We start from the raw sequence: 26,165 nt of genomic DNA on the forward strand, positions 1-26,165 counted from the left end.
TGTCACTTTCTTGGTGCTCCATAAAGTGACTGATTGCTATGAGCCCACAAAACCTATTATAAATTTCAGACACCCCAAAGAACCTTTTGGAGGTTGACCGAAACCTTCTAAAAAAAGTAAAGCATAAAATATATATTTTTATAGAAAATGTTTAAGATTGTCAGATAATACAGAATTGTGAAATCATAAGTTTTCATCAACTGCTCTATTACTCACTATAAATGCTGGAATACCGTTGAATGAAATTTTATGTTGGCAAAGCTAAGACAGTTGAGAGTCCGCATTGGTGAAAATTTAAGTAGGATAAATGAAGACAATAGCATGCTTGGACAACATTTTGCGGCTAAACATGGGGGACAAGTTAAAGGACTTTGGCTCAAGGGAATTTATGCCTTAAAGTAGATGTAAATCTGATTAATGAAATTTGAGCTGGGCACATATATCTGTAGTGTTTTCTTATCTCGCTTCAAAGCACCAAGTCCCATGGCATTCTCCTTGGTTCTTCTGTTATCAGCATGCTAACTTCTGAAAAGTTCTCCATCACAGGAGATAAAGGCAGCCTGAATTGTGTGTTGGGAGGTTACTATAAATAGATTAGCACAGAGCTAAACTATTCACAGAACAGCTCAGAGTTTCTGCCTAGTTGGAGTGGGGGGGGGGGGGTGCCTTTCCTCCAATCAGCTGTCTTGGTTGTGTGCCCAGAGAGCAGAAAGAGAAACTCTCTAAAACAATCTAAAAAATATATAAAGCTGAAGACAGGCAGGTATACATGTAAAATTTATGTAGGGAGATTTGTTTCAACCCTGTGTATAATTTGAGGCTGTTCACTTCACTGTGTATATGTGAGGGCTTACATCCACTTTAAAATGTAGCTTTTCACAGAGGAGACTTCAATACAGTACTCCTACATACAGAGAAAATGTGGATTTATAAACTGGGAACCTTGGTCCCACAAGGTTTAATAAAATTAAATTCAAAAGTATTTCTAAATAGTTAATTGATGAAAACAGCCTTTCCTTTTTTTCCCCCTCCCCTTCCTATTTGCTCACATTAGAGTATTCTCCACTTCGAGGTCCAAGATCAATATAAAATAATTTATTAAATAACCACTTCGTACAACTTAGGACCTAAAAGGAGAATTAACTATGTCTTTAAAAAAAAAAAAAAAAAAAAAAAAAAAAAAAAAGGTTAAATTGGCAATTAGTCACTAAAATATCCCAGTCTATATAATGTGTACTTGTCTCAATTAAGAGTACTAAGTAATTTTTGTCAGTTACCTCCTTCCTCTGCTATCAGCATCAATCACTTTTGACAAGTTTTCTTGACACCCAAGAGAAAAATGGTGACAGGGAGAGACCTCTAGATGATTAACAGCCTCAGTTCTGTTCCTGTGTGTTTTGTGAAGGGGGTGTTTACATTCACTTCAATCAGCTCCCCTCAATGAGCAGATTGACTTAATTTCTCCGCCCGCTTTTTTCTGAACGCTCAGCAATTTGAACAGATGTAGAGAAGAGAAGACTGCACTTTAAAGCTATTGAGAATGGGCCCTTCCATATCCTGATGAAGCCTGCATCGACTGGTGGGTGAGACGCATTGACGTAGTGAAGTCATACTGAAGTCATCCCATTCAGAACTGTCACAAGCCCATGCCTATTGCATATCACCGACACGGTTTCGTATTCATGATGGCATAACTGGTAACTATCCAATTTTATGGAGATTATCAAGGTTCACCCTGAACGAGGCTGAATAGGAGCCAGCAGCGGAGAGAGGCATTTTATTATACTCCTATACATCAACTGGACACTGAAAGGAGCGGTGATATCTATGATCATTATATAATGTGCCAATGCTGGACTATATGCATGGAGATATTTGTTACATAGCTCTGCTTGACCCAGCTTGGCCTTTTCTTTCTAGCTCCTAGCCTTGACGGCTGCAAATAAGTACCCAGGTGTCTAATTGGCCTCCTCTAATGCTGCATTATCGATTTCTTATTTGCTCTAGTCGCTTTTCATCTTTGCTATGCCAGCTTTGGCTATTTTCTGCCTTATGCATTACTATCTGCTGACATGTGAAGATCTGACACAGCTGATAGAGGAGACTGGCATATTATATTATATATATATATATATATATATATATATATATATATATATATATATATATACACACACACACACACACACACACACACACACACACACACATTATATATATATATATATATATATATATATATATATAACTGGTTGAAATTGTGTGAGACCAAGCAGCAAGTACGGGTATGTGAAATATTGGAGGATCTATGCAGCCGTGGGTCAGATATAGGTCCTGAGTTTTGACAACGTTGTCAATTTTAAGGGATTTAATTTAAATGCACATAATTCTTTATTATCTGACATAGGGTAATAGTAAACATTTACTAAATTAAAATATATTACTTTACAAGTTACAATGCATGGTTCTTAAAGGAGAATTATAGCCAAAGCTTGTTTTGCTGTACTTCTCCTATGGATCACAGGAGTGCAATTCGTTCTGCACACCTGTGACCCATTTTCAGCTGAGAGCAGGCTGAAGTCCGCTCTCTGTTGACATAACCAATGTCAGTCCAGGCACCATGTCGTTCCAACTACATAGTATGGATCCGCCATTTGCCTGGACTGACACCCGGCTCGGCCTCTCAGTAAGCAACTGAGAGCCTGAGATGGCCGCTCCGACCCCTCCACAGCCAAGTGCTCCAATGAGCGAGGAGGGAGAAGAGCGGAGAGCTGTGACTGACAGATTACAGCTCTCTGCTCAAGGAGCTGGGAAAACTGAGTGATCGTGGTGTTCGATCGCTCGGTTCTCAGTGTAGAGATGCCAGGGGACAGATGCAGCATTGGACCCATGCTGCATCCACCTAGGCAAGTGTCAACCTGCAAATAATTCCTTTACTTCTCTTTTAATAGTAACCTACTATTTTTAAAGAGGTTTCTGTCAACCTCTGAAAGGTTCTTTGACGTAGCATATTTGGTTATAAGATCCACACCAGTATTTTTGGTTAGTCAGTAAACTTGTTACATAATTTTCCCTCTCTTTTTTGGTTAGATTTGATAAAATTTTAATTTCACACACCAATACAAAGGGGTTCTGAGATAGGAATTTCTCATTTGTATGATCAAAGTTGAACTCCCTGTAAAACGACAATATTTGTTTGCAGTAGTATACAACTTAGAGCATTAAGGGTGGGTCTCATACCTCTTCCTCCTCTTGAGTTTCCACAGCAGGCCCATTGTGGGCCTCCTGGAAAAGCAGCTTCTTCATTTTACGGTACTGTAGGTTATCCAACTCTCTGACTGCATCCTTTGTCCTTTGGATCAGGTCAATTAACACTGTTTCTGGTCGCTCACGCAAAGCAAACATGTGCTGTAATACAACATTATAAAATATAAGAAAGCTTGACTCATAACACACCGTAACTTAAGAAAACCAAAAGACAAGCAATGTTTTAATCTGCTTCAGAAAAAAAATTTGAGTGTACTATAGGAAACAAGACTAATATGTGAAAAGGTTTACCAAATATATCATCATACTGTATAAGGACAATGACATTGCTGAGCTCTGGATGCATCCTTACAAGCTCCTGTATATGTGCCTGCAATAGTCAATGATTGGTCAGAGAGTAAAGTACACACTGAATCCAGAATGTAATAAAGGCAACTGTTATGAGCTTAAGCTATAGATCAACAATTGTAAATGGGGATAATTTACCCTTCTCACAAACATGACACACAATGAAGGTCACTCACCTTAAGCAGCTCATCTGATGTTGGCCTGTCTTGAGGGATTTTCTGGAGACAAGAGTCGATAAAGTTTCTGAAGTAGTCAGACCTTTAATATAAAGAGAGTACACAGATTTGTATTGGATTACCAACTGGATATTCTCAAAGATTTTTATAAGAGACAAAACATATGATTTGAAATATATAGACCGCCCCCCCCCCCATTCCTTTACCCTTGTGGAGTTTTTCTATATATATCCAGGGGTAGATACCTATAAAATTGGATTCAGGAACATAGCATAGTATGATCTTAAATATATTCATGCAAAATTCATCATGGTATAGATTTAAAATGTTGCATGCTAAAGAAAGTACCTTTAGGACAAGAGATTTATTTATTTTTTTAACACTTGTGAGAAAAATATTTTACATTTTAAAAACACAAAAATCATTCCTATGCACTACAGCCAAACAGACTGGCGAAGGCTTGGTGGTCCCCTATACCAACTTCTACCCAAGTCAAAAATGAAATGATATGGTAAATGTCCAATGAAAAACTTGCTGCCACCCTTCACGATAAAGCCCATAAATTTAGGAAAATCTGGCCTCCTTGGATCGAATCCTATCTTCAAAAAGCCTGACAGGTCCTTGTTAAGTTTTTTTTTTTTTTAATCCAACAAACTTTTATTAATAAGAAATTAAGTATACAAAATTAGGAGCATTGCATAAGCTCCATTTTGAACAAAGAATATTGTTACATAAATCACTCACAAACATGTATTAGCAAACAATGATGATTAATAGATGGTTACACATAACACACATTATTATACCTCAAGGAGTCAAGGTGATTAAAATGTTAACAAGAGCACTAGTAAAACTTAATTTAGGTTGAGGGCCCTTAAATATATGCATGAACACCTAATGTATGTTGGTGATGTTTAGTCAACCCCCAGGTGCAGCTCTGTGGATGTAGATGCCAATTCTAACCAGCAATCCCAAATGTTATGGTATTTTGAAGGGCAGTTTGTGTACGTGTATATCAGCATTTTATACGGTAGGGACTTGGTGACATTCGCCATCCAATCCCATAAAAGTCGGTACATCAGCCCACAGCCGTTTTCTAGACATACACAGTCTGGTCATGCATAGTGTTTACTGCATGAAAATGTGGTGGTGTCTATTTTGTTCTTGTTCAGGGAGTACCCCTAGCAGACATTGTTTGGGGCAAAAGGTTAACGGGGAGCTCATTTCATCATGTAGGAATTTGATCACTTGTTCCCAAGTAGCCCTGAATGGCTGGGCAAGACCAGATTAGTTAATAAAAGGAACCATTATGTTCGCCACACTTAGGGCAGGAAGGATCCCATAGGAGGTTTGTATCTAGCTAAGCGAGCTGGAGTCAGGTAAGATGTGTGCAATATGTATAATTGCGCAAGTCTGTCGGAGAGTTTTGGGGAAAGTAGTTTGCAGGATGTCAACACATCCGACTATTCATCGTCCTTCAGCTCTCCCACGTCTGCTGCCCATCTGGTTTTCAGCCTAAGAAGGCCAAGTCTAACACTGCAGGTGGGACAAAATTGGTATAGCAAATAGGTCTGTTTTTTTAGGTCTGCACCCAGGAGGACATCCAATAAATATAGAGAGGTTAAGTCTGGGACAGTATCCCCAAAATGGGTAGCAGTGCGTGGCAAAGTTGGAGGAAGCGGAAGAACATGGAATTGGGCACATCAAAAGTTGATTTGAGCTCCTGAAAGGACTTCACTCCAGTGTTGTTCATTACTTGATAAAGATGTATAACCCCTCGATCGATCCAGAGGTCGATGTCATGCAGAGCAGAGCGAGGAAATTCTGGGAGGTTTGAATTTGTTGTGTGGGCATGAACGGGCCTTGCAGTAGTGGTAAACCATACCCTTGCGTCCACCCATTTTCTTTAGATTGCTGTCTGTCGCTAAGTAGGATCTGAAAAGGGTGTGCAGTTCGAGTAGGGGCTCCTGAGCATGCCAGAGTAAGATACTGGAGTTTACCCTCCTTATATATATATATATATATATATATATATATATATATATATATATATATAAATAAATATAAAAGTGGCAAAATTGAGCAGCTAGATAGTAGATGTTAAGATCTGGGAGGGCAGTACCACCCAGGTCTGTGGGATTATTCAGGACACACCATGATAGGTTGTGGTGAGAGTTACCCCAAACAAATGCATTGAGGATGGAGTCCATCGTTTTAAATACCCGGAGTGGTAAATAGGTTAGGGAATGGCAGAAAATATACAGAAGTTTAGGTAGCAGTATCTTTACCCAATTTATGCGACTCATTCCCCCTGAGGGGTAAGCCTGCCCAGGTTTGAGTTTTAGCTTTAAGTAGCATGAAAAGAGGTTCTATGTTCAGTCTGGTATATTCTTCGGGGGACTGGGCGATTTGAATTCCTAGGTACTTATTCTGACTTGCTCGTCCTTGTTACTCTTATAAATCAAAAGTTTTCTTATATTGACATTCACATGCTCATTCCTTATGCATCTTTGCCTCACTAGATACGCCTTCATTTATATACTCCTCTTCTTTTCTACTCTTCCCCAACTCTTTAAATTCTCTCATCAACATCTATGCTAAAATAGCACTACAATATGTATAACTCTACAATTTATATTCACTTTTACAATTTTATTAGCATTTATTAGGGATGCACCGAAATATCAGCTGAAAATGGCAATTTGCCAAAAGAGAAAAATGGCCGCTAGTGGAGCGGGGGCGGGGCTCCGTCCCCCACAGCGCCCATCATGAGAGGAGAGCCGCTGTCGCCTGGTTGATTAGAGCGCCGGGAACATAACAGCTTTCATTTCAATAGCTGTGCGGTTTCCCTGCTGCGCACCATCATATACAGCCCCGTTCCCTTGTCCGGGGAACATTGATAGACAGATCACCCGTCCCAAGATTGGAATTTCTCAGCAAGATAAAGCCTTGGATGGATGGGCAGATTACTTTTCATATATTAAAAATGAATTAAATGGCATTTTTGGTTTGTGGTGCTCAGATGCAGCGTAGTTCTGCTTCAAGCCAATTCAGAGAGTGATGCCTCATTTCTGTGCCCTGCTTCTACTAGTTGGTTTTAAATAGCAAAATACAGAGACATCACTGAAGCAGATGAGAACTGGCTTGACTTAAAGCGTATTTCCGTTGAAAAAATTAATTAAAAAAGTCAGCAGCAACAAATACTGCAGCTGCTGACTTTTACAATAAGGACACTTACCTGTCCAGGGCACCCACGATGTCCTCCCCTGAAGCCGACCCGTTCCTCGACTGTGGGTGCAGGTGCCCGAATCATCAGTAAGGGAATCGGAAAGTGATGCAGTGGTGGGGTGTTGTCGGAGGGGCCAGGCACGGCGTAGATTGCTGTGGATTCTGGATCAGCGGAAGTTCCATTTTTGGGTGGAACTCCGCTTTAAGGTGAGATTGTCATGTCATAGCCATGGCAGGACAGAGGGGAGATCTCTATACAAAGATCTCAAAGTGCAGCAAAGACTCCACGGTAAAATCAAACCATTTTCGATGGAATGTACTTTAAACCCACATTCTAATCAGAAGGGAAAGTTTGATTGTTGGGAGAAAGTTAGGACTTTTTTTTCCCCCCCCCAAGCAGTAACAAAAGTCTCATCTAGGCATTACAGCTCTGTAAGGGTTACCACTTTTGTAAGGCACAGCTTTGGGATGCTGTCCTGACATAAGCTAAGGTATGTTTTTATCACACTTCCACAAACTGGCCAGGCTAGCTGCCAGCATACCAACCACAGTTCAATGGAGATCGTTCAGTTACTGGGTGGTGACCAAAATGAGAACCAAAGAAAATAAAAATGCCATGCATGTACTCCGATTGAGGTTGTAGGAAAAGGTATTGCATGTTCACACACTAATTCAGGACCCTGCCAGCTTCCAGAAATGAAAAATGTAATTCCACACTGAGAACTGTGTGTTCATGTGGCAGAGACCTCCACTGTGAAGCAAACGCACTGCTTAGGCCATTATCACTGCTCATCCTAATAATTCTTAAGATGCAACTTAATCTTCTTACTAAGCAAAACACCATGCTACTGCCAACACATGGAATATTAATCAGAAAGAAGGTGGGTTCGTTGGGAATATAAAATTCTGGTGGACTCATTTAGTAAAACAGTGCGAGGTAGAAGTTTCATCAACCCATAGGAACCATTCTGCACAGCCACTTCTGTTTTCTTAAATAAAAGGCACATACAGGAAGATCTCATTAAAAGTGACTGGAAAAGGGGGACTAGCGGTACCTCAATCTAGAACATCTTATCTTGCTTTCCAGTTACAACATATGGGGGGGTTGGGGTCATATAGATCAGTGAGCCCCTATTTGTAGTCTTCTAGTGCCAGAGATGGCATACACCGAGGCAGGATTCTCACTTACCCTCTACTGCACCCACAATTGTCTTGATGAAAACCTTATGGGCATATACTAAGGCAAACCTGAGCATAGTCGGCTTTCGGAAATTTACCCTGATTTGACACAATACCACCTATGTGGAATTGGCCAGGCTGTCAGGCTTTCAGGAACGGGGACAGTTTGGAGTCAGATATTCGGTCCAGCTATATTCTGGCACGGTGATGAAATAATTTTTGGAGTTGTAAGAAGAATTTGCTATCCCCAGACGACAGTCTAACATAACTTTGGCGGAATACCTGATAAGTACCGGATGTTCTGCTGGAACAAGACAAAAAGGGTATGATCTCCTGTATATATTTTGTTTTTTGTTTAAAGTGAATGTAAACCCCCAAAACATTTTTTTAATTAAGACTCATATCTGTTACAGCAGAGGATGTATTTCATCTGTGCCCAGTCTTGCCACGAAGAGTTAATCCAGCTCTGGACAATCCTCTTAACTTTCTTCAGCAAGAAAAAAAACAGACACAGAAACATAGGTATCTGTTCTTCCCCCTTGCGGTGAGTGACAGGTGAATTCCTTATCTCACGCAATGGTGTGAGAGGCAGTGGCGGAATTATAGGGGTCGCCAAGATCGCCATGATGACCGGGCCCCTTGCTGCAGGGGGCCCTTGAGGGCCCCCTGTACTCTTCCATAGGAGGGGAGGCTGAGAAGAGCTCCCCGATCATCAGCCGAACTGAAATCGGCACTGTGCATCGAGCTCCTCACATTAGCCTTTAGTGAAAGCACCTACAGTGCAGTACCCGGCAGGAAGAGCCAAGGTAAATGTCTGCCGTTTTTTTTTTTAATAAGAATAGCTACTGTATTTGTGTGAGCATGCTTGTGTGTGAGCATGCATGTATGTGTGAGCATGCTTGTGTGTGTGAGCATGCGTGTGTGTGTGTGTGAGCATGCGTGTGTGTGTGTGTGAGCATGCGTGTGTGTGTGTGTGAGCATGCGTGTGTGTGTGTGTGAGCATGCGTGTGTGTGTGTGTGAGCATGCGTGTGTGTGTGTGTGTGAGCATGCGTGTGTGTGTGTGTGAGCATGCATGCACATGTGTGTGTGCGTGTGTGTGTGTGAGCATGCATGCATGCACATGTGTGTGTGTGCGTGTGTGTGAGCATGCATGCATGCATGCATGCACATGTGTGTGTGCGTGTGTGAGCATGCATGCATGCATATGTGTGTGTGCGCGTGTGTGTGTGTGAGCATGCATGCATGCATATGTGTGTGTGCGCGCGTGTGTGTGTGTGTGCGTGCATGCATATGTGTGTGCATGCATGCATATGTGTGTGCGCGTGCGTGCATGTGTGTGCGAGCGTGTGCGCGAGCGTGTGCATGCATGTGCGTGTGTGCGAGCGTGTGCATGCATGTGCGTGTGTGTGAGCGTGTGCATGCATGTGCGTGTGTGCGAGCGTGTGCGTGTGCGTGTGTGTGTGTGTGTAGTCAAGAGATGGCGGGAGACATGACATGACTCAGGGAACCCAGACATGAACATGCAAATTGTGGTTTATCTTACCAGATACTTAGACTAGGTATGCACATATATGTAAAATGCTTTAATTCTGTTATGTAACCCAAGTATTGAGCCTGTATGCTTCTTGTGTTTTTTTTATTTATTTTTTTATTACGAATAAACATGTAAAAAAAAAAAAAAAAAAAAAAAAAGAAGAAGAAGAAGTAGTAGTAAACTTGAGCACGTTTAAAAAAATAAAAACCCTGCAAGGTAAAGGCATAATCTTCCTTCCGGGTTTGTGTGCTCCGGCCGAACCATGATAATGTCACTCACAGGCACGCACACAGGTCTGATGGAATGCCACAAATATGCCGTTCCATCAGAGCATATGTGCCAGTGATGTCACTGGTTGCATGCTGTGTGTATATCTCCTAAACACTGCAAGTTTAGGAAATAGTCACTGTGCCTACAGGTAAGCCTTATTACCGTATATACTCGAGTATAGGCCGACCCGAATATAAGCCGAGGCCCCCAATTTACCCCCAAAAAAACTGGCAAACTTATTGACTCGTGTATAAGCCGAGGGTGAGACATGCCTGTCCATCCCTGTGTGTGTGTCCGTCCATCCCTGTGTGTCCGTCCATCCCTGTGTGTCCGTCCATCCCTGTGTGTCCGTCCATCCATCCCTGTGTGTGTGTGTGTGTCCATCCATCCATCCATCCCTGTGTGTGTGTGTCTCCATCCATCCATCCATCCATCCCTGTGTGTGTGTGTCTCCATCCATCCATCCCTGTGTGTGTGTGTCTCCATCCGTGCGTGTGTGTGTGTGTGTGTGTGTGTGTGTGTGTGTGTGTGTGTGTGTGTGTGTGTGTGTGTGTGTGTGTGTCCAGCCTACCTGTGTCCCGAGCCTCCGTCCCGTGCCTTGCCTCCTTGCCTCCGTCCCGTGCCGTGCCTTGCCGCCGTGCCTTGCCTCCGTCCCGTGTCGTGCCTTGCCTTGCCTCCGTCCCGTCCCGTGCCGTGCCTTGCCTTGCCTCCGTCCCGTCCCGTGCCGTGCCCTCTTAGTCGGCGCCTCGGCGGCCATTGTAAAATTCAAAAGCCTCCGCCTTCGCCTGTGATAGGCGGAACACTGAATTTCCCAGCAGCCTGTGTTCCGCCTATCACGGACATCGTATCATCCTCGTCCGTAGTACGAGGATGATACGATGTCCGTGATAGGCGGAACACAGGCTGCTGGGAAATTCAGTGTTCCGCCTATCACAGGCGAAGGCGGAGCCGGAGGCGCGGCTTTTGAATGATAGAATGGCCGCTGTCTGTCTGCTCGACACGCTGATCGAGCGGGCAGACAGCGATGACTCGAGTATAAGCCGAGGGGGGCACTTTCAGCCTCAAAAAAGAGGCTGAAAATCTCGGCTTATACTCGAGTATATACGGTATATGAAGAAAAGTGGGGTCCCCAACTTGGATATGCTGTCTGACTGGGTTGTGTAAATCTCCATACTAGATTGAGACCAGCACAAATCCTCTCACAGGTAAAACAGCTCATATATATGTAATTCAAAAGGCATATTAGAGGTTTGTCTGGAAAAAGTGTAAGTTTACTTTTTCACAAAAAGAAATGAAAAAAAAAATAAATAAATAAGTTAAAGTGGATGTAAACCCGATTCATGAAATTTGAGCTGGGCACATATCTTCAATATTTGGTTATCTCTCTTAAAAGCAAAAATGTCCATAGCCATCTCCTGCTCCCTCTGGACAAGTTCTGACACACATGATAAAAGCAGCCTGAGTTTTGTGTTGGGGAGGATGCTATAGATTAGCATAGAGTTGAACGATTCAGTAAACTGCTCAAAGTCTCTACCTATGAGGAGAGGGGCGTGTGCGCCTTTCCTCCAATAAGCTGTCTTTGCTGTATGCCCAGACTTCACTGCAGGGCTAACCAGGAGGAGAAAATTTCCAAACATGATCTGAACTTTCTAAAGAATATATAAAAGTGAAAGACAGCAGATATCCAGTTAAAAATTATGTAAGGAGATTTGTTTCATCCCTGTGCATTAGTTGAGTCTGTTCACTTCATTGGGTATATGTGAGGGTTTACATCCACTTTAACTTAAACATACACCCTCCCCACCCCCAGCCCCGGCTGCACTTACCTTGATGGATGATTATTTCTTATTGCCCACGCAGCCAGTGCAAAGGTCTGGAATTTTGATAGCCTTAGTCTTCTTTTGGATCAAAGCTATTCTGACTGGTCATGTGCTGGAACAGGACTGCTTTCACTAATTAGAATTGATCTCATCTATTTTGGTGTCCAAAAGGAATGAAGGGGAAGTAGACAGCTTTCAAATCCTTGGACCCCTGAACCAGCTGCGTGGGCAGTGATAGCTAATCACCCGTGGAGGCAAATGTAGCGGGGACAAGGGGGAGTGCGGAGGGTGTAAAGCGTTAGTACATCTTTCAGGAACGGAGAACTTTAAACTATAAAGCATAAATCATTTAAATTAATCTTAATATTAATCCATTCCCTTTTGGAAAGGAGCAAAGCTGAGTGCAAGAGAATTCCTTTTGTTCAAATTTTAAAACAAACATACAGCTTGGCTGTAAAATTATACAGCGTTTTAAATTTATGGCACATTATTTAAAGACTCAAACCAAATGTTAAAGAAATCGCCCAAATCTTGGGAGATAGTAACAGCTTATGAAAAGGGTTGATTCTAACTTACATACTCTTTACAAACTTGCAACAGATAAAAAGTTCTCATTTAGACACAGATCCACACAGAGAGAACAGCTTACAGGGCTCAGGGTTTTCAGCCCTATATCCACACAGCTGTGGTAAACTAGTCCACCCCATCTCTACTCTAACTGGTGATGTGGAAAAAACAGACAGCTTTATGCGGTCTCTCATATAGAAAGCCTTACGCAGAAATGCAAGCAGTTAAGAATTTTTCTATGACCCCAGTGCTGCTAGGTGGAAATGCTAACCACTTAAAGTGGTTGTAAACCTTTACAAACCACTTTGACCTGCAGGTAAGCCTAGATTAAGGCTTACCTGTAGGTCCAAGAAATATCTCCTAAACCTATACGGTTTAGGAGATATTTGCCCGAAGACTGGCACCGCTGTCTACGGCGCATGTGCCGTAGACAGAGGCGCGCAGGCGCACTGAGCGTGGCATCCTCGATAACGACGATGCCGTGCAATGCCGCACGTCTCGGATCCCGTACGCATGCGTGGGAGTGACGTAAATCGCGGCTTCGCCGAATGACAGCGGCGGAGCTGCGAGACCCACTGAGAAGATGGATGCGGCGGACTACAGGGGACAGCGGTGACATCGATGGCTCCTGTGTCAGGTAAGTGACACATAATGGGCTACTATGCAATGCATAGTAGTCCATTATGCTTTGCAGGGAATGAAAGAGGAAGTAAACTCATCAGGGTTTACTTCCTCTTTAACCACTGTGCTGCCCATCAAATAAAGATTAAAACTTACTGCAAGATGAGGGTGAGAACTTTACAGCATGTTTCAGAAGTACACTTTCCATTCCATGGGCATCTTACTCCAAAAGTTTGTTATAAATTGGGGTAGCTGGCATTTTTTGTTTAGTTTAATTGGTGCTGTGCTTCTGGTCTTTGCCTGAGTCTTTAGGAAAGAAAGGGCTGCCTCTAAGCATACCTGTTCTTAATTTATCTATAGTCATTTATGCTCAACATGAAGGTTCTCATAAAATAAAGTTAGGACTACACTACAGACATCCCATGACAAAGCATTGCAGCTTCTACATATATTTGCAAATGTGCATCTAAAACTTCTGTTTTTATTAATGAAAATTGTTAGGCAGTGTCATTTTTTTTTTTTTTTTTTTTGCTAGTAGGCTAGTGTGCTGGGAAATAAATGCTGCTTTGTTTACTCTTTGAAAAGCCCTTCCATGTGCACCATGGGATGGTTGTCATTTTTGTTTTCACCATCAGTGAACCAGTATGCAGAGAGCTAGAATAAGGAAATTAAGTGGACCCTTTCAGACAGCAAGAATAGACGGGGGGTGATATTTTCGATCACACTGACAGCTTCCTGTACAGTAATAAGAAGGAATTATTGTACAAAGAAACCTACCAACTATACATTATTGCTTCCATTTGACGCCAATGGATTTTTGCATATAAACTTACAGTAGGCCGCACAGCCAAGATATATGTCAAATGATTCACTGCACATAAAGCAAGTTTCTTATCTGTATAGGGCATGTACAATATCCCTGGATAAGCACTTTAAAAAAACATCAACGTGTATCTGTAACAAGGGAATAAGCAGACTTCCCCTACTGAGGTCAGTGGGGAATTATTCCATCACCTCCTTGAAACGCTAAACAAATTGAGCAAGCGATTTCCACAGTAGGTGAATAGAGGTAGCTATATATTTTTTAATATTCCTTAGAGTGATACCCATCTAGCAGAAAATTTGTGAACAATAGTAAATCATTAATGAAGATATATATATACCCAGTAGCAGAGAACATAAAATGACAGAGCTTTTCAGAAGACTGCGTTAAAGTATGCATTACACAGCAGAAGTCACATTCTGTATACAAGTGTAGTCAGTGATATTGTATACAGCTGTATGCTAAAGTCACAAAATATGTCACTAAAAATGAATTACAACATCGTAGTATTAACTACCCACCACATGGTACTTTGACCATGTAACTGAATTACACTTTTTATTTAGTGGAATGCAAATTTTACATATTAATTTCTCTTTCACTTCAGTTCTGAGTAAACTGCTAATTTTAAACAGATTTAAATCTGATCTCTAAACGAACACTATTGTGACTGTTTGGAAAGCACACAATGCCAGTGATGAGGATGGAACATTTGGACAGTCATGTGAGGTACTCACCATTCACTAGACTGAAGTGTAGGAGATTCATTCTGCGCTATGTGGTATAAGGCACTCATTGCATTCATATTAAACAAAGGAGGTTTCCTTTCAGCTGTGGAGAACAATCAAAGTGTTAAGTTCCACAATTACGGTACATATTCTTCCCTCTTCCTACAATTACAAATCAGCAATTATTTTCCCTGCTTAAATCAAAGGTAATGTCAAACTGATTATGTCTTTAGTTACGTTTTTTTCTAATATACCATGTACACCATGTAATATACTATATTATACATAGTGGTACCATGTGGTATCTAATATACAGTGTACACCTATACATGGTGTACATACTTGGAGATCAATAGAGATGGCTAAACAGCAAAAGAGAATCACAAAACATGAGACAAAGTCAGCGAACAAGAACCACAGAGAGGGAAAAGAAATAAAGACAGTAGAAGAGAACCATAGAGGGGAAGTATAAGAACATAACTATTGAGTGAGAGGGACAACATGAAAGATATAGGAGGAGAAAAAGGGCAGAAGGGAAAGAATAGGAGGAGAAAAAGGGCAGAAGGGAAAGAATAGGTAAGAAGCTGCAGCATTGACCATTTATCGTTCATCAAGAAACTATTCAAACTGGGACTGACATACAGCTCATCATGCAGTTGGACAGAGTGATAAGAACAAGAGTAAAGAATCTTTAGAGTCCATTCACACAGGAGCCACTTTGGATCCGACTTGAAGTCGTCCCAAGTTGCCTCAAGTCGTGCAACATTTAAAAATCAATGTAAAGGGCCGGTTTACACTGCAGGCGCGGCGAGGCGTCTCCGACTTGCCTCGCCGCGACCTGCGGCGAGCTCAGCGGCTACTTGCAGAGGACTTCTGTATAGAAGTCAATGCAAGTCGCCCCCGAAGTCGCCCAGAAGTAGTACAGGAACCTTTTTTCTGAGTCGGAGCGACTCGAGTCGCTCCTCTCAGAACGGTTCCATTATACAGAACGGGGGCGACTTGCGGGAGCGAGGCGAGGCGAGTCGTGTCGCCTCGCATCGCCCGCTGTGTGAACCGGCCCTTAGGGCCGGTTCACACAGCGATGCGCGGCGAGGCGTCTCCGACTTACCTCGCCGCGACCTGCGGGGAGCTCAGCGGCGACTTGCAGAGGACTTCTGTATAGAAGTCAATGCAAGTCGCCCCCGAAGTCGCCCCGAAGTAGTACAGGAACCTTTTTTCTGAGTCGGAGCGACTCGAGTCGCTCCTCTCAGAACGGTTCCATAGTACTGAATGGGGGCGACTTGCGGGAGCGAGGCGAGGCGAGCCGTGTCGCCTCGCCTCGCTGTGTGAACCGGCCCTAATAGTAACCAAGTTAAGCCTGAGAAAAAAGGCTGAGGAATATACACTAAAATTAGAAAGGCCAGGATGCAAAATAGTGGTTCTACCTGAACTGGTAACACTATAACAAATGGCCGTCCAGGAGACACGAATGGGAAAGTTAGCTTATGAATAAAATGTGGACCAGGTGGGACCCAGACAAGCAAATGTGCAACAGCTCAAGTCTTGTTCCAAGTCTTGCATGGGAAGGAAGAGCAGTTGAAGCCTGATGACAGTGTTATGGTACTCTGCGTTTTGAGGAGGTAGAAGCCTCTGAAGAGGGAGGTTTTAAAGACTTCCGCTGTGGGAGAAGGACCTCTCAGCCAGTGACATCCTTTATGAACTTGTCAAATGCTTTACAAAAGAGACATCCTTCCTCAAAGGGCATATGATGGATACATCTTTTACAGGCTGCTTTACCTAACCAGGCTTTCAGTCATAAGATTCTGCACAGAAATCAGAACTCTTTAAAATTTAGAGTTGTCCCCAGAACAAGACATGAAGGTAAACCTTCCAAAGTTTTAATGAAGACACTTGTTCCATGGACAGCTAAATGGAAATCACTGGGGCAAAAAGTTAAGGGAAATCTTTCCAATGGTACACAAAAAAAAATAAAACCACACACATCTTTCCTACTCTGTAGGAAACAAAATATAAAAAAAATATATAAATAAAAAAAAAAAAAGTAAAAAAGGTGAACCAACGTCACACAACCCTTCCCCCCTCCATCTTGCACTCCCAATCACTGCTGTAGTTATCACTGAGGATGTTTAGCTGTCACAACCCCCTCAGCCTTTCCAGGGATTTGAGTAACCTGCTCCCCTCTTCTCTGGGCAGTGTTTCCAGGACAGACCAGATACACTGACTAACAAAACAAACAAAAAAAAAATTGCAAAAAATCTGCGCTTAGTAAAATAAAATTAAATCAGCAGCTGAACACTATAACCAGGATACTGGGCACACCGAAAACAGAAGAAATAAAAGTGCAGCGCTTACCCTCTAAATATGACTGACTTAATAGAAAAAAAAAATAATAATAAATATATATATATAAAAAGTGTGAAAAACCTAAATAATGTGAGAATCATTAGTGAAAAATACTTTCAAAATTCAAATGTCCAATAAAGTCAAAAGACATTTATCTGTAACTCAAAAATGTCCAATAGGGTGAGAAACAAACTAAAAAATCAAATAATCATAAAAAATGAAGTGACACAGTGTAAAGTCCCATGTGAAATATGAAACAAAAAATGATTAATCTTGTTTGTTAAAAACAACGATAATAATGCTTGACCACGTGGACCCTTCACCTCTGTAAACCAATAGTGAATGGAGGCTTACCAGATCGCCGGTGACCCCCTGTTAAGGGAGGTCGGTTTGCGCAGATATAAAAATCTGTTCAAACCATACTACACGATCGGGCGCATTTTTGTTTTGTTTTTCTGGTGATATGACGTTTTGAGGCCTATGAGAGGATCCGAGCGGATTTGGAGATTACGTGATATCTGAAGGATTGGATCATTTTTCCGGCTTCCTGTATTGAAACGTCTATGTGATCGTATCTGCGCAAACCGACCTCCCTTAACAGGGGGTCACCGGCGATCTGGTAAGCCTCCATTCACTATTGGTTTACAGAGGTGAAGGGTCCACGTGGTCAAGCATTATTATCGTTGTTTTTAACAAACAAGATTAATCATTTTTTGTTTCATATTTCACATGGGACTTTACACTGTGTCACTTCATTTTTTATGATTATTTGATTTTTTAGTTTGTTTCTCACCCTATTGGACATTTTTGAGTTACAGATAAATGTCTTTTGACTTTATTGGACATTTGAATTTTGAAAGTATTTTTCACTAATGATTCTCACATTATTTAGGTTTTTCACACTTTTTATATATATATATTTTTCTATTAAGTCACAGTCATATTTAGAGGCTAAGCGCTGCACTTTTATTTCTTCAGATACACTGACTGGTCACCATTCTCACAGTGAATCGATCTGGTCGGTCGTGGAAGTGCTGCTCAGAGAAGAGCGATGAGAGCAGAGATCTCATTCCCACACTGATAATTGGCTGCGGCCAAACTGACAGCCCTGCATCCCCGGGAGGTACGTACAGCAGGAACCAGGGAGGTGGGGAGGGTGTATGTTATTCAGCTTTACATTTTTTCCTTTAAGTTGGTGAATCACTGTAATTTAGAGCAAAATCACCAGGAAGATTCCCCTGCAGTGAATGTCATTCACTGCTTCATAAATATGCTCCATAATATTGTTAACCCCTAAAATAACAGAATGGAGTATGCTTGAACAAACAGCACTGGGTACTGCCAACAGGTTCTGGAAAAATAGTTCAAATCATAGCAAGTGAAAAAGCCCAGGAAACCTTTCAAGCTTTTTGAGCAACTAATCATAAATTAAAGTGTGACTAAACCCAGTAATATGAAAATAGTTCATCCACCCCCCACAGCCTATAAATCTTTTTACATTAAAATACTGCCACTATAAACTTTTTTGGATGATCTGTATACCACAATTACATTATAAACTGCACAGTTTCTCCAGTGCTGAGAGATCAGGGAGGAGGAGATTCCCAGCCTGTATACACGCCCACGTGCGATGTCAATATTATGTGACCTGGCTATCTCCAAGAACAAGTAACCGTTCTCTCCAGCATAAAAGACACCTGAGCATGTGCAGGTTGGCTACTCTGTGTTAGCTGGCCTTCCCCAGATAGACAGTGCAGGAGGGGGAGGATATATGCATACAAATTAAAGCAGCCTTTTTGCACAATGAAGAGGATTAACCCCTTAAGTTCCATGGGGAGTATAACAAGCATGCTATGCTGCATATACAGACTGATTTTACGGTTGTGGGTTTAGTAACACTTTAAGGTATGTTTTCTAATCGCCAATCAATTCTCAATCAAAATGAACCAACCTGGATATGCACAAACAGTTCCACAGTAGATCAATCGAATGTAAGAGAAGGTCACGAAACTTAAGCCAACAGCATGTTACATTCTTATAATGCAGCCTTTGAAAAGGGGCGATTTTGAGATGCACCATTCAGGATCTATAAATGATCCAATACAACAATGCAAGGTTTCCAGTAACATATGGATATATTTGGCTTAAAAAAAAAAAACCCCATGACATCAGGGCGGACATACCTAGTTCAATACAAGTAATCCCCAAAGACCAAACATCTACTTTTCCATCATACTGTCCTTCATCCATGGCTAAGATTACTTCAGGGGCCATCCTAAAATGAAAACATGTAAATTTAAATTGTAAATTGTGAAGTGTCCCGAAAAATCCAAATAGTTTTTCTTCAAAATACTTGTTTTAGAAACTAAAAAACAAAACCTCTTTTGCAAGACCCACAGTAAGGATAGGTAATATTTCTTCTAAACTTTTTTTCACATCCAAACAGGCTAATTACAACACAAGTTTTGTTAAAGAGATTATTAAACCTACAATGTTATAGCATCAGGGATGGCACTGGTAAAAACATCCCCATCATCACTTCCGGGTGTAGGAGCACCTCCCGACATGCCTCTTGAAATATTGGACACGATGAAATGCTGCATCAGGGCAGACCAGGCAGTGACAATATCACACACAATACATCCGTAAGTGACACATTATACACCTGGAGAAAAGTAGGAGGACCGCTTGTCGCCACAGCATATGGAGCAGGTACCCTAGTGCTCTTGATGTCAGTAAAGCAAATGTATCTTGGTGCAAGGCATAGCACTTTTTAATGTGGGAAATGTGGAAGTGTTTTTATGACGAACAAAAAAACACTTTTATGGGATCCATAATATGGAAACTGTATCAGGGGCAAAATCGCCTGAATCTTTTTGTAGATATCTTTTGTGGAATTCTGATACACGGACACTTTATTGTATAATAATAATATATATATATTTTTTAATTTCTCTCTTTTTTTTGTATGCACATAGATATGTACACACAGACCAGACTACCAGACTGACAATGGTTCAGTCCTGTCGAAGGAGTGAGGGCAGGGCCAAGCCATGCTGTCTATGGATGAAGGCCGTCTGGCTCCGGATTGAGCCGCATGAGTAACCCCATAGCAAGGAGGAGCCAGGAGTGCCAGTGGGGAACCAGAGAAGGAGGAGGTTCAGGCCGCTATGTACAATTACTTCAATCCTAGCTAGCCCTCACACATATACACGCTAGCGATTATAGTCTCACTCAATAACAGAGGTTTAAATGCTTTTACGTCACATTCTTTCCCTGTTTTTTTATTTTTATTTTTTATTATGGTGTATTTAATATGTTGCTGATTTCCTTAACTGTATTTGCTATACTAAAATAAAATTTTCAACAAAGCTTGTGTTGGGGAAAAAAAAAAAGTATAGACATTTATACATATATACAGTGGATATAAAAAGTCTACACACCCCTGTTAAAATGTCAGGTTTCTGTGATATAAAAAAAATAAAAATAAAATGGGACAAAAATAAGTCATTTCAGAACTTTTCCCACCTTTAAATGTGACCTATAAACTGTACAACTCAGTTGAACAAATAGCTGACATATATTTTAGGTGGAAGGAAGTAAAAATAGAATTATGGTTGCATAAGTGTGCACACCCTTAAACTAATACTTTGTTGAAGTAGCTTTTGATTTTATTACAGCACTCTGTCTTTTTGGGTATGAGTCTATCAGCATGGCACATCTTGACTTCGAAATATTTACACACTCTTTGCAAAAACATTCCAAATCTGTCAGATTGCGAGGGCATCTCCTGGGCACAGCCCTCTTTAGATCACCCCACAGATTTTCAATGGCATTCAGGTCTGGACTCCAGCTGGGGCATTCCAAAAAACTTGAATCTTCTTCTGGTGAAGCCATTCCTTTGTTGATTTGAATTTATGCTTTGGGTTCTTGTCATGCTGAAAGATGAAGTTCCTCTTCATGTTCAGCTTTCTAGCAGAAGCCTGAAGGTTTTGTGCCAATATTGACTGGTATTTGGAACTGATCATATAACTTCCTCTACCTTGATGAGGCCCCTGTTCCAGCTGAAGAAAAACAGCCACAAAGCATGAGGCTACCCCCACCATGCTTCACTGTGGGTATGGTGTTCTTTTGATTATGTGCATTGTTGTATTTGTGCCAAACACATCTTTTGGAATTAAGGGCACAAAGTTCAACCTTAGTTTCATCAGACCACAACACATTTTCCCCACATGCTTTTGGAAGACTTCAGGTGTGTTTTTGCAAAATGTAGCTGGGCTTGGTTGTTTTTCTTCGTAAGTAAAGGATTCCGTCTTACCACTCTACCCCATAGCCTAGACATATGAAGAATACAGGAGATTGCCGTCACATGTACCACACAGCCATTACTTGCCAGATATTTCTGTGGCTCCTTTAATGTTGCTGTACACCTATTGGCAGCCTTCCTGATCAGTTTTATTCTGGCCTTTTCATTAATTTTGGAGGGAAGTCCAGTTCTTGGTAATGTCACTGTTGTACCATATTTTCTCCATTTGATGACTGTCTTCACCTTGTTCCATGGTATATCCAACGCCTTGGAAATTCTTTTATACCCTCCTCTTGACTCATACCTTTTAACAATGAGATCTCTCTGATGCTTTGGAAGCTAATGAATCAGTGGTACTTTAACCGGGCCACCCGCCCACCGTCATACAATGGGAGGAGCAGTGCCACTCCTATGACGTCGCCCCAGAACAGAGTGCTAGGACACAGCACGACCCCGATATCTGTAAGGAGCATATCACGCAGCTCTTTAACCATGTGGTCAGCTGTGTCCAATTACATGTAAAGATGCCAATCAGCAGCATCTCCTCGCAGGGAACACCCAGACAAGTAATCAGTGCCCTGATTACAGTAAAGCCCCTTCAGTGCCATCAATCAGTGATGCTAGTCACTGCTGCCTTTCAGTGCCCATCAGTGCAGCCTCATCAGTGCAGGAGAAAAATTACTTATTTACTAACAGAAACAAAGATTTTTTTTTTTTTTTTTTTTTTTTATTGAAAAACCCAGCAGTGATTAAATGCCACAAAAAGAAAGCTTGATTTATGCGAAGAAAATTATAAATTAATTTGGGTACAGTGTTGCAATTGTCATTCAAAGTGTGACAGTTTTGAAAGCTTGGCCTGGGCATGAAGGGGGTGAAAGTGCCCTGTAGGCAAGTGGGCAAATGATGGCAGAGGTGTACCGACTCCTATTTAACATGAGTTTGAATGTGATTGCTTAATTCTACATCACCAGCTATAAGAGGATGTGCGCACTTATGCAACCACATTATTTTAGTTTACTTTTACTTCTTCCCCCCCTAAAAGATAGCAGTTTGTTTTTCAATTGAGTTGTACAGTTTATAGGTCAGATAAAAAAAAAAAGCTTTTTATAGCCACTGTACTTAGGCCTGAATTGCTCACACCAATTATCAGTGCTCTAATAGGAGTGAGAATTCTATGACATAGTCGGCTATTACTTTCAGACATTTCAGATCCAGTTTCTATAGCAACAGAAATAACGGAAAAGATACTATCCAAAATAAAAAAATTACATGTGGAGGTATACAACAAGCAGTGGAAAAAACAAAAACAGCTCCTTACCAATATGGTGTCCCCACAAATGAATTGGCTGGAGATGCTATAGAAGCAGACCCAAAGTCAGCAAGTTTCACTTGCCCGGGCTCTGTGAGAAGGATGTTGCCTGCCTTGATATCTCTAAAAGGGGAAAAAAAATATATACAATATGTTAGAACATATGACAAGCTAAAACCATGTGTTCAAATAATTCAATGTTTAACATTTAATTATGTTATGAGACAGAACAGCTCCAAATGAATTGCTAAAGAAAACAGAACTCTTGAAGCTGTCTTAAAAATAAAAAAATAAAAAGGCAGGGGACAACAAACTAATCCGCATTGATTTTTTTTCTCCATTACCGACTTAGCATGCCATGTTCTGTCCTTGTTGTGCCTCTGTTTGGAGGAGGACATCTTGGTAGAAGCAGGGCATTTGTTTTTTCAAATCTGAGCTTTCAGCAAAGGTAACAATGAGTAGCACAGCAGTGACCTCACCAAATATCACTTTGAGTCTCTTGGGAAAAGCTGTAAGAAGGGGTAATGCCTTAGATCTCATACAGCAGATATACAGCTATGAAGCTGTAGACAGAGGAGTGCCTAGGCACCCTCACTTATCAGGAAGTGCACCTTTTCACTAAAGAGATTACAACAATCATTTGTACAAAAGATAAAATCAAGAAAAGATATTCCAAGGAAAAAAAGGTACATTTTCAAGGCAATGCTCAAACACAACAACTTTTCTACATATTCCTTATAATATGGCAAATCTTATTTTTTTTTTTTAGTTCAGTTTAACTTTAATCTAAATTACTTTACTTCAGGACATTAAGCCAGCTTTGTTAACCACTTGACCTCCAAAAGATTTACACCCCCCCCTTCATAACCAGACCATTTTTGGCGATATGGCACGGTGTGACATTAACTACTCCCCACGCTATAGCCGAAAGAAGGCTACAGCGCGGGGCTTAATTGCCGGGAGGGCATGCATGGACATCCTCCTGTTTCCCTGTGCTTCAGAGGCCACGCATAGGGGAAAATCTATGTTGGCCGTATCCCTTGGACACAGCCAATCACAGATTGTGGTAAATGACCAATCACAGTTTACCACTATCAGAATTTCCAATGAGTGATGATCTCAAATGTAAAACATATGAGATTATCTCTCAGTGCCGGCTCTCCCTCCTCACACAGAGGCCGTGTGTGAGGAGGTAGAGCTTCGTAGCTGCAGATCTGTGAGTGCATAGTACAGTACCATAAAAACCCTGAATCAGAACCCAAATAGTGCTCATACAGTGCCACATCAGTGCCATTGGTTGTCACAGTGCTCAACACTGTTAGTGCCAGCTGTCATTAGTGTCATCCGTGCCACCTGTCAATGTCATCTGCCACACCAGTGCCACATCAGCGTCACATGTCATCTTTCATCAGTGCCACCTGTCAGTGTCACCTGCCACATCAGTGCCATGTGTAATGAGTGCCTTAAGTCACCAGTGCCCACCAACAATGGCTAGAAAATCATTTACAGCTGAGGAGGCATACAATATTTTTGCGGCCGACGAGAGCAACGGGGAGCTCTCCACTTCGGACTCCTAAAATTCAGATTCTGACGTGGACTACGAGCCCGTCCTAAGCAGTGGAACACTGCCAGCCTCAGAGGAGGATGAAAGCTCGTCTGCCAGACAAAGGCGCTGGTGAGGAGGCAGTGCCATCCACCAGCACCGCAGTACCTCGGCAAGAAAGGCCAAGTACAAGTGGGGTGTCACCTCAGTCCCAAATGGTTAGGTCCCATGCCAGCCTTCCCTATTCCCTTCAGAACACATTGTGGCTTCCTCCTAATTCAGGAGAAGCTAACATTACCCCTTTCACTGCCCAGCCAGGAGTCCAGATGGACACAGAAAATTTTTCACCAATAGATTTTTTCCACATTATTTTTACGGAGGACATGCTTGCATCAATTGTGGCACAGTGCAACCTGTATGCCCAACAATTTATAACAAGTAACCCAACGTCCTATTATGCCCATCCCTATGAGTGGAGAGCCCTAGCAGTGGAGGAGTTTAACATTTTTTTGGGCCTCACATTCTGTATGGGACTAACCAAAAAAAAAAAAAAAAGAATTGCGTTCATATTGGTCAACCCTCCCCATCCAGCACATGCCCATCTTTTCCTCAGTAATGCCCAGAACCAGATATCTCATGATTATGAGATTCCTACACTACTATGATAATACCCAGTGCCCTCCCTGAAATTACCAACATTTTGACAAGCTCTATAAAATTTGGCCACTACTAAAAAAAAATTTCTGAAACCTTCCCCCAGTTGTGTACCCCAGACCAACACATATGCGTGGATGAGTCCATTGTCAAATGTACTGGCAGGCTGGGCATAAAACTATTTCCACAAAAAAGGCCCACTATGGGGTGAATCTGTATAAATTGTGCGACTGAGCAACAGGGTATACATATGCCTTCATGGTATAGGAAGGAAAGGACACCCAGCTGCATCCCCTCAATTGCCCCCGGAGTACATAGGAACCAGTGGGGTAAGTCTTTTGGGAACTCAAACCCACTCCTGGAGAAAGGCTACCATTTGTATGTGGACAACTTTTATACTAGTTTGCCCCTGTTCCACAACCTTCACAGAAAGAACACTCCAGCACGTGGCACCATAAAGAAGAACCGGAAGGGCTTTCTTCAAAGGCTCATCAACCAGAATTTAAGAAGAGGGGAGATGGCGAGTTTACGAAATTAGGAAATTCTGGCTGTGAAGTGGAGGGACGTCTACATATAGTCTTCGATCCACAATAATTCCTCCTGGTGATCTCCACAAAGGTATGACCGAATCCAAAAACCAACATGTATCCACAAATACAATATGTTCATGGGGGGTGTCGACTTCAAAGATCAAATGCTCGAACCCTACCTAGCTACAAGACTAACATACTAGTGGTATAAATAAAAATAAAATGTAAACATTTATTTGCTTAATTTGGCCATATACAACACCTATAAAATCTATCACAACTCCACTGAAAGCCCGAAAACCTTTCTTGGCTACCAGGAGGAAATCACCACTGCCCTTATATTCCCGAACGGCCCACCAGAAAACTTTCGATCTGATGCGATTAGCTGACTCTCTGAACACCACTTTCCCGATAAAATCCCTCCCAGACCAACAGGCCAAAAAAGTCAGAAAAAAATGGCAGGTGTGCACCAAAGGAGGAATGAGAAGAGACCCCATTTATTATTTTCCCCAATGTCCTTTAGAACCAGGCCTCTGCATAGGTTTCCGCCGTTACTATACTTCCGTAAATTATTAGTGAAGTACGGTAACCATAACCCTGACCATGCCATTTACCTTCACACCCCTTATGCCTCTGCTTGCTTTGTAACTGACCCTGGCTTCTTTTTTCGACCACACTTTTGCCTACCGATTCTGTTCATACATCTGCCTGATCTGGAACTGACCCTGGACTGTTTGACCATGCCTCTTAGACTGATCTTGTACCCTGCTACTGGACTAGTGGGATTCATAACACAGGGGTCTCACATATGTGAGGGGTTCCAGAAATGTTTTTCTGAATGAAGAAAACAATTTTTTGTTTTCTCATTCCTAGATTATGGTCTGGAGACACGGAAGTTTTTAAAGAGATTTGGGTGGG

The 26,165-nt window shown here is 41.7% G+C and overlaps 1 protein-coding gene across 2 annotated transcripts in view; it reads right to left on the reverse strand.

Annotated features, from left to right (window-relative positions):
• The window catches only part of TAOK1 (TAO kinase 1), a 141,732-nt gene that overhangs the window by 35,362 nt on the left and 80,205 nt on the right, over window positions 1-26,165 (reverse strand). For both annotated transcript variants that reach the window (XM_077480362.1, XM_077480363.1), the window contains exons 8-12: window positions 22,530-22,643; window positions 19,089-19,180; window positions 14,572-14,665; window positions 3,792-3,873; window positions 3,241-3,408 (exon numbers count right to left, since the gene is read on the reverse strand). In XM_077480362.1, coding sequence (XP_077336488.1) covers window positions 3,241-3,408; window positions 3,792-3,873; window positions 14,572-14,665; window positions 19,089-19,180; window positions 22,530-22,643 — 550 coding nt within the window. The remainder of the gene's footprint in view (window positions 1-3,240; window positions 3,409-3,791; window positions 3,874-14,571; window positions 14,666-19,088; window positions 19,181-22,529; window positions 22,644-26,165) is intronic.

The sequence above is a fragment of the Lithobates pipiens genome, unplaced genomic scaffold (genome assembly GCF_037356315.1).
Source record: "Lithobates pipiens isolate NorthernLeopardFrog02 unplaced genomic scaffold, aLitPip1_a1.2 Scaffold_16, whole genome shotgun sequence".
NCBI lineage: Eukaryota > Metazoa > Chordata > Amphibia > Anura > Ranidae > Lithobates > Lithobates pipiens.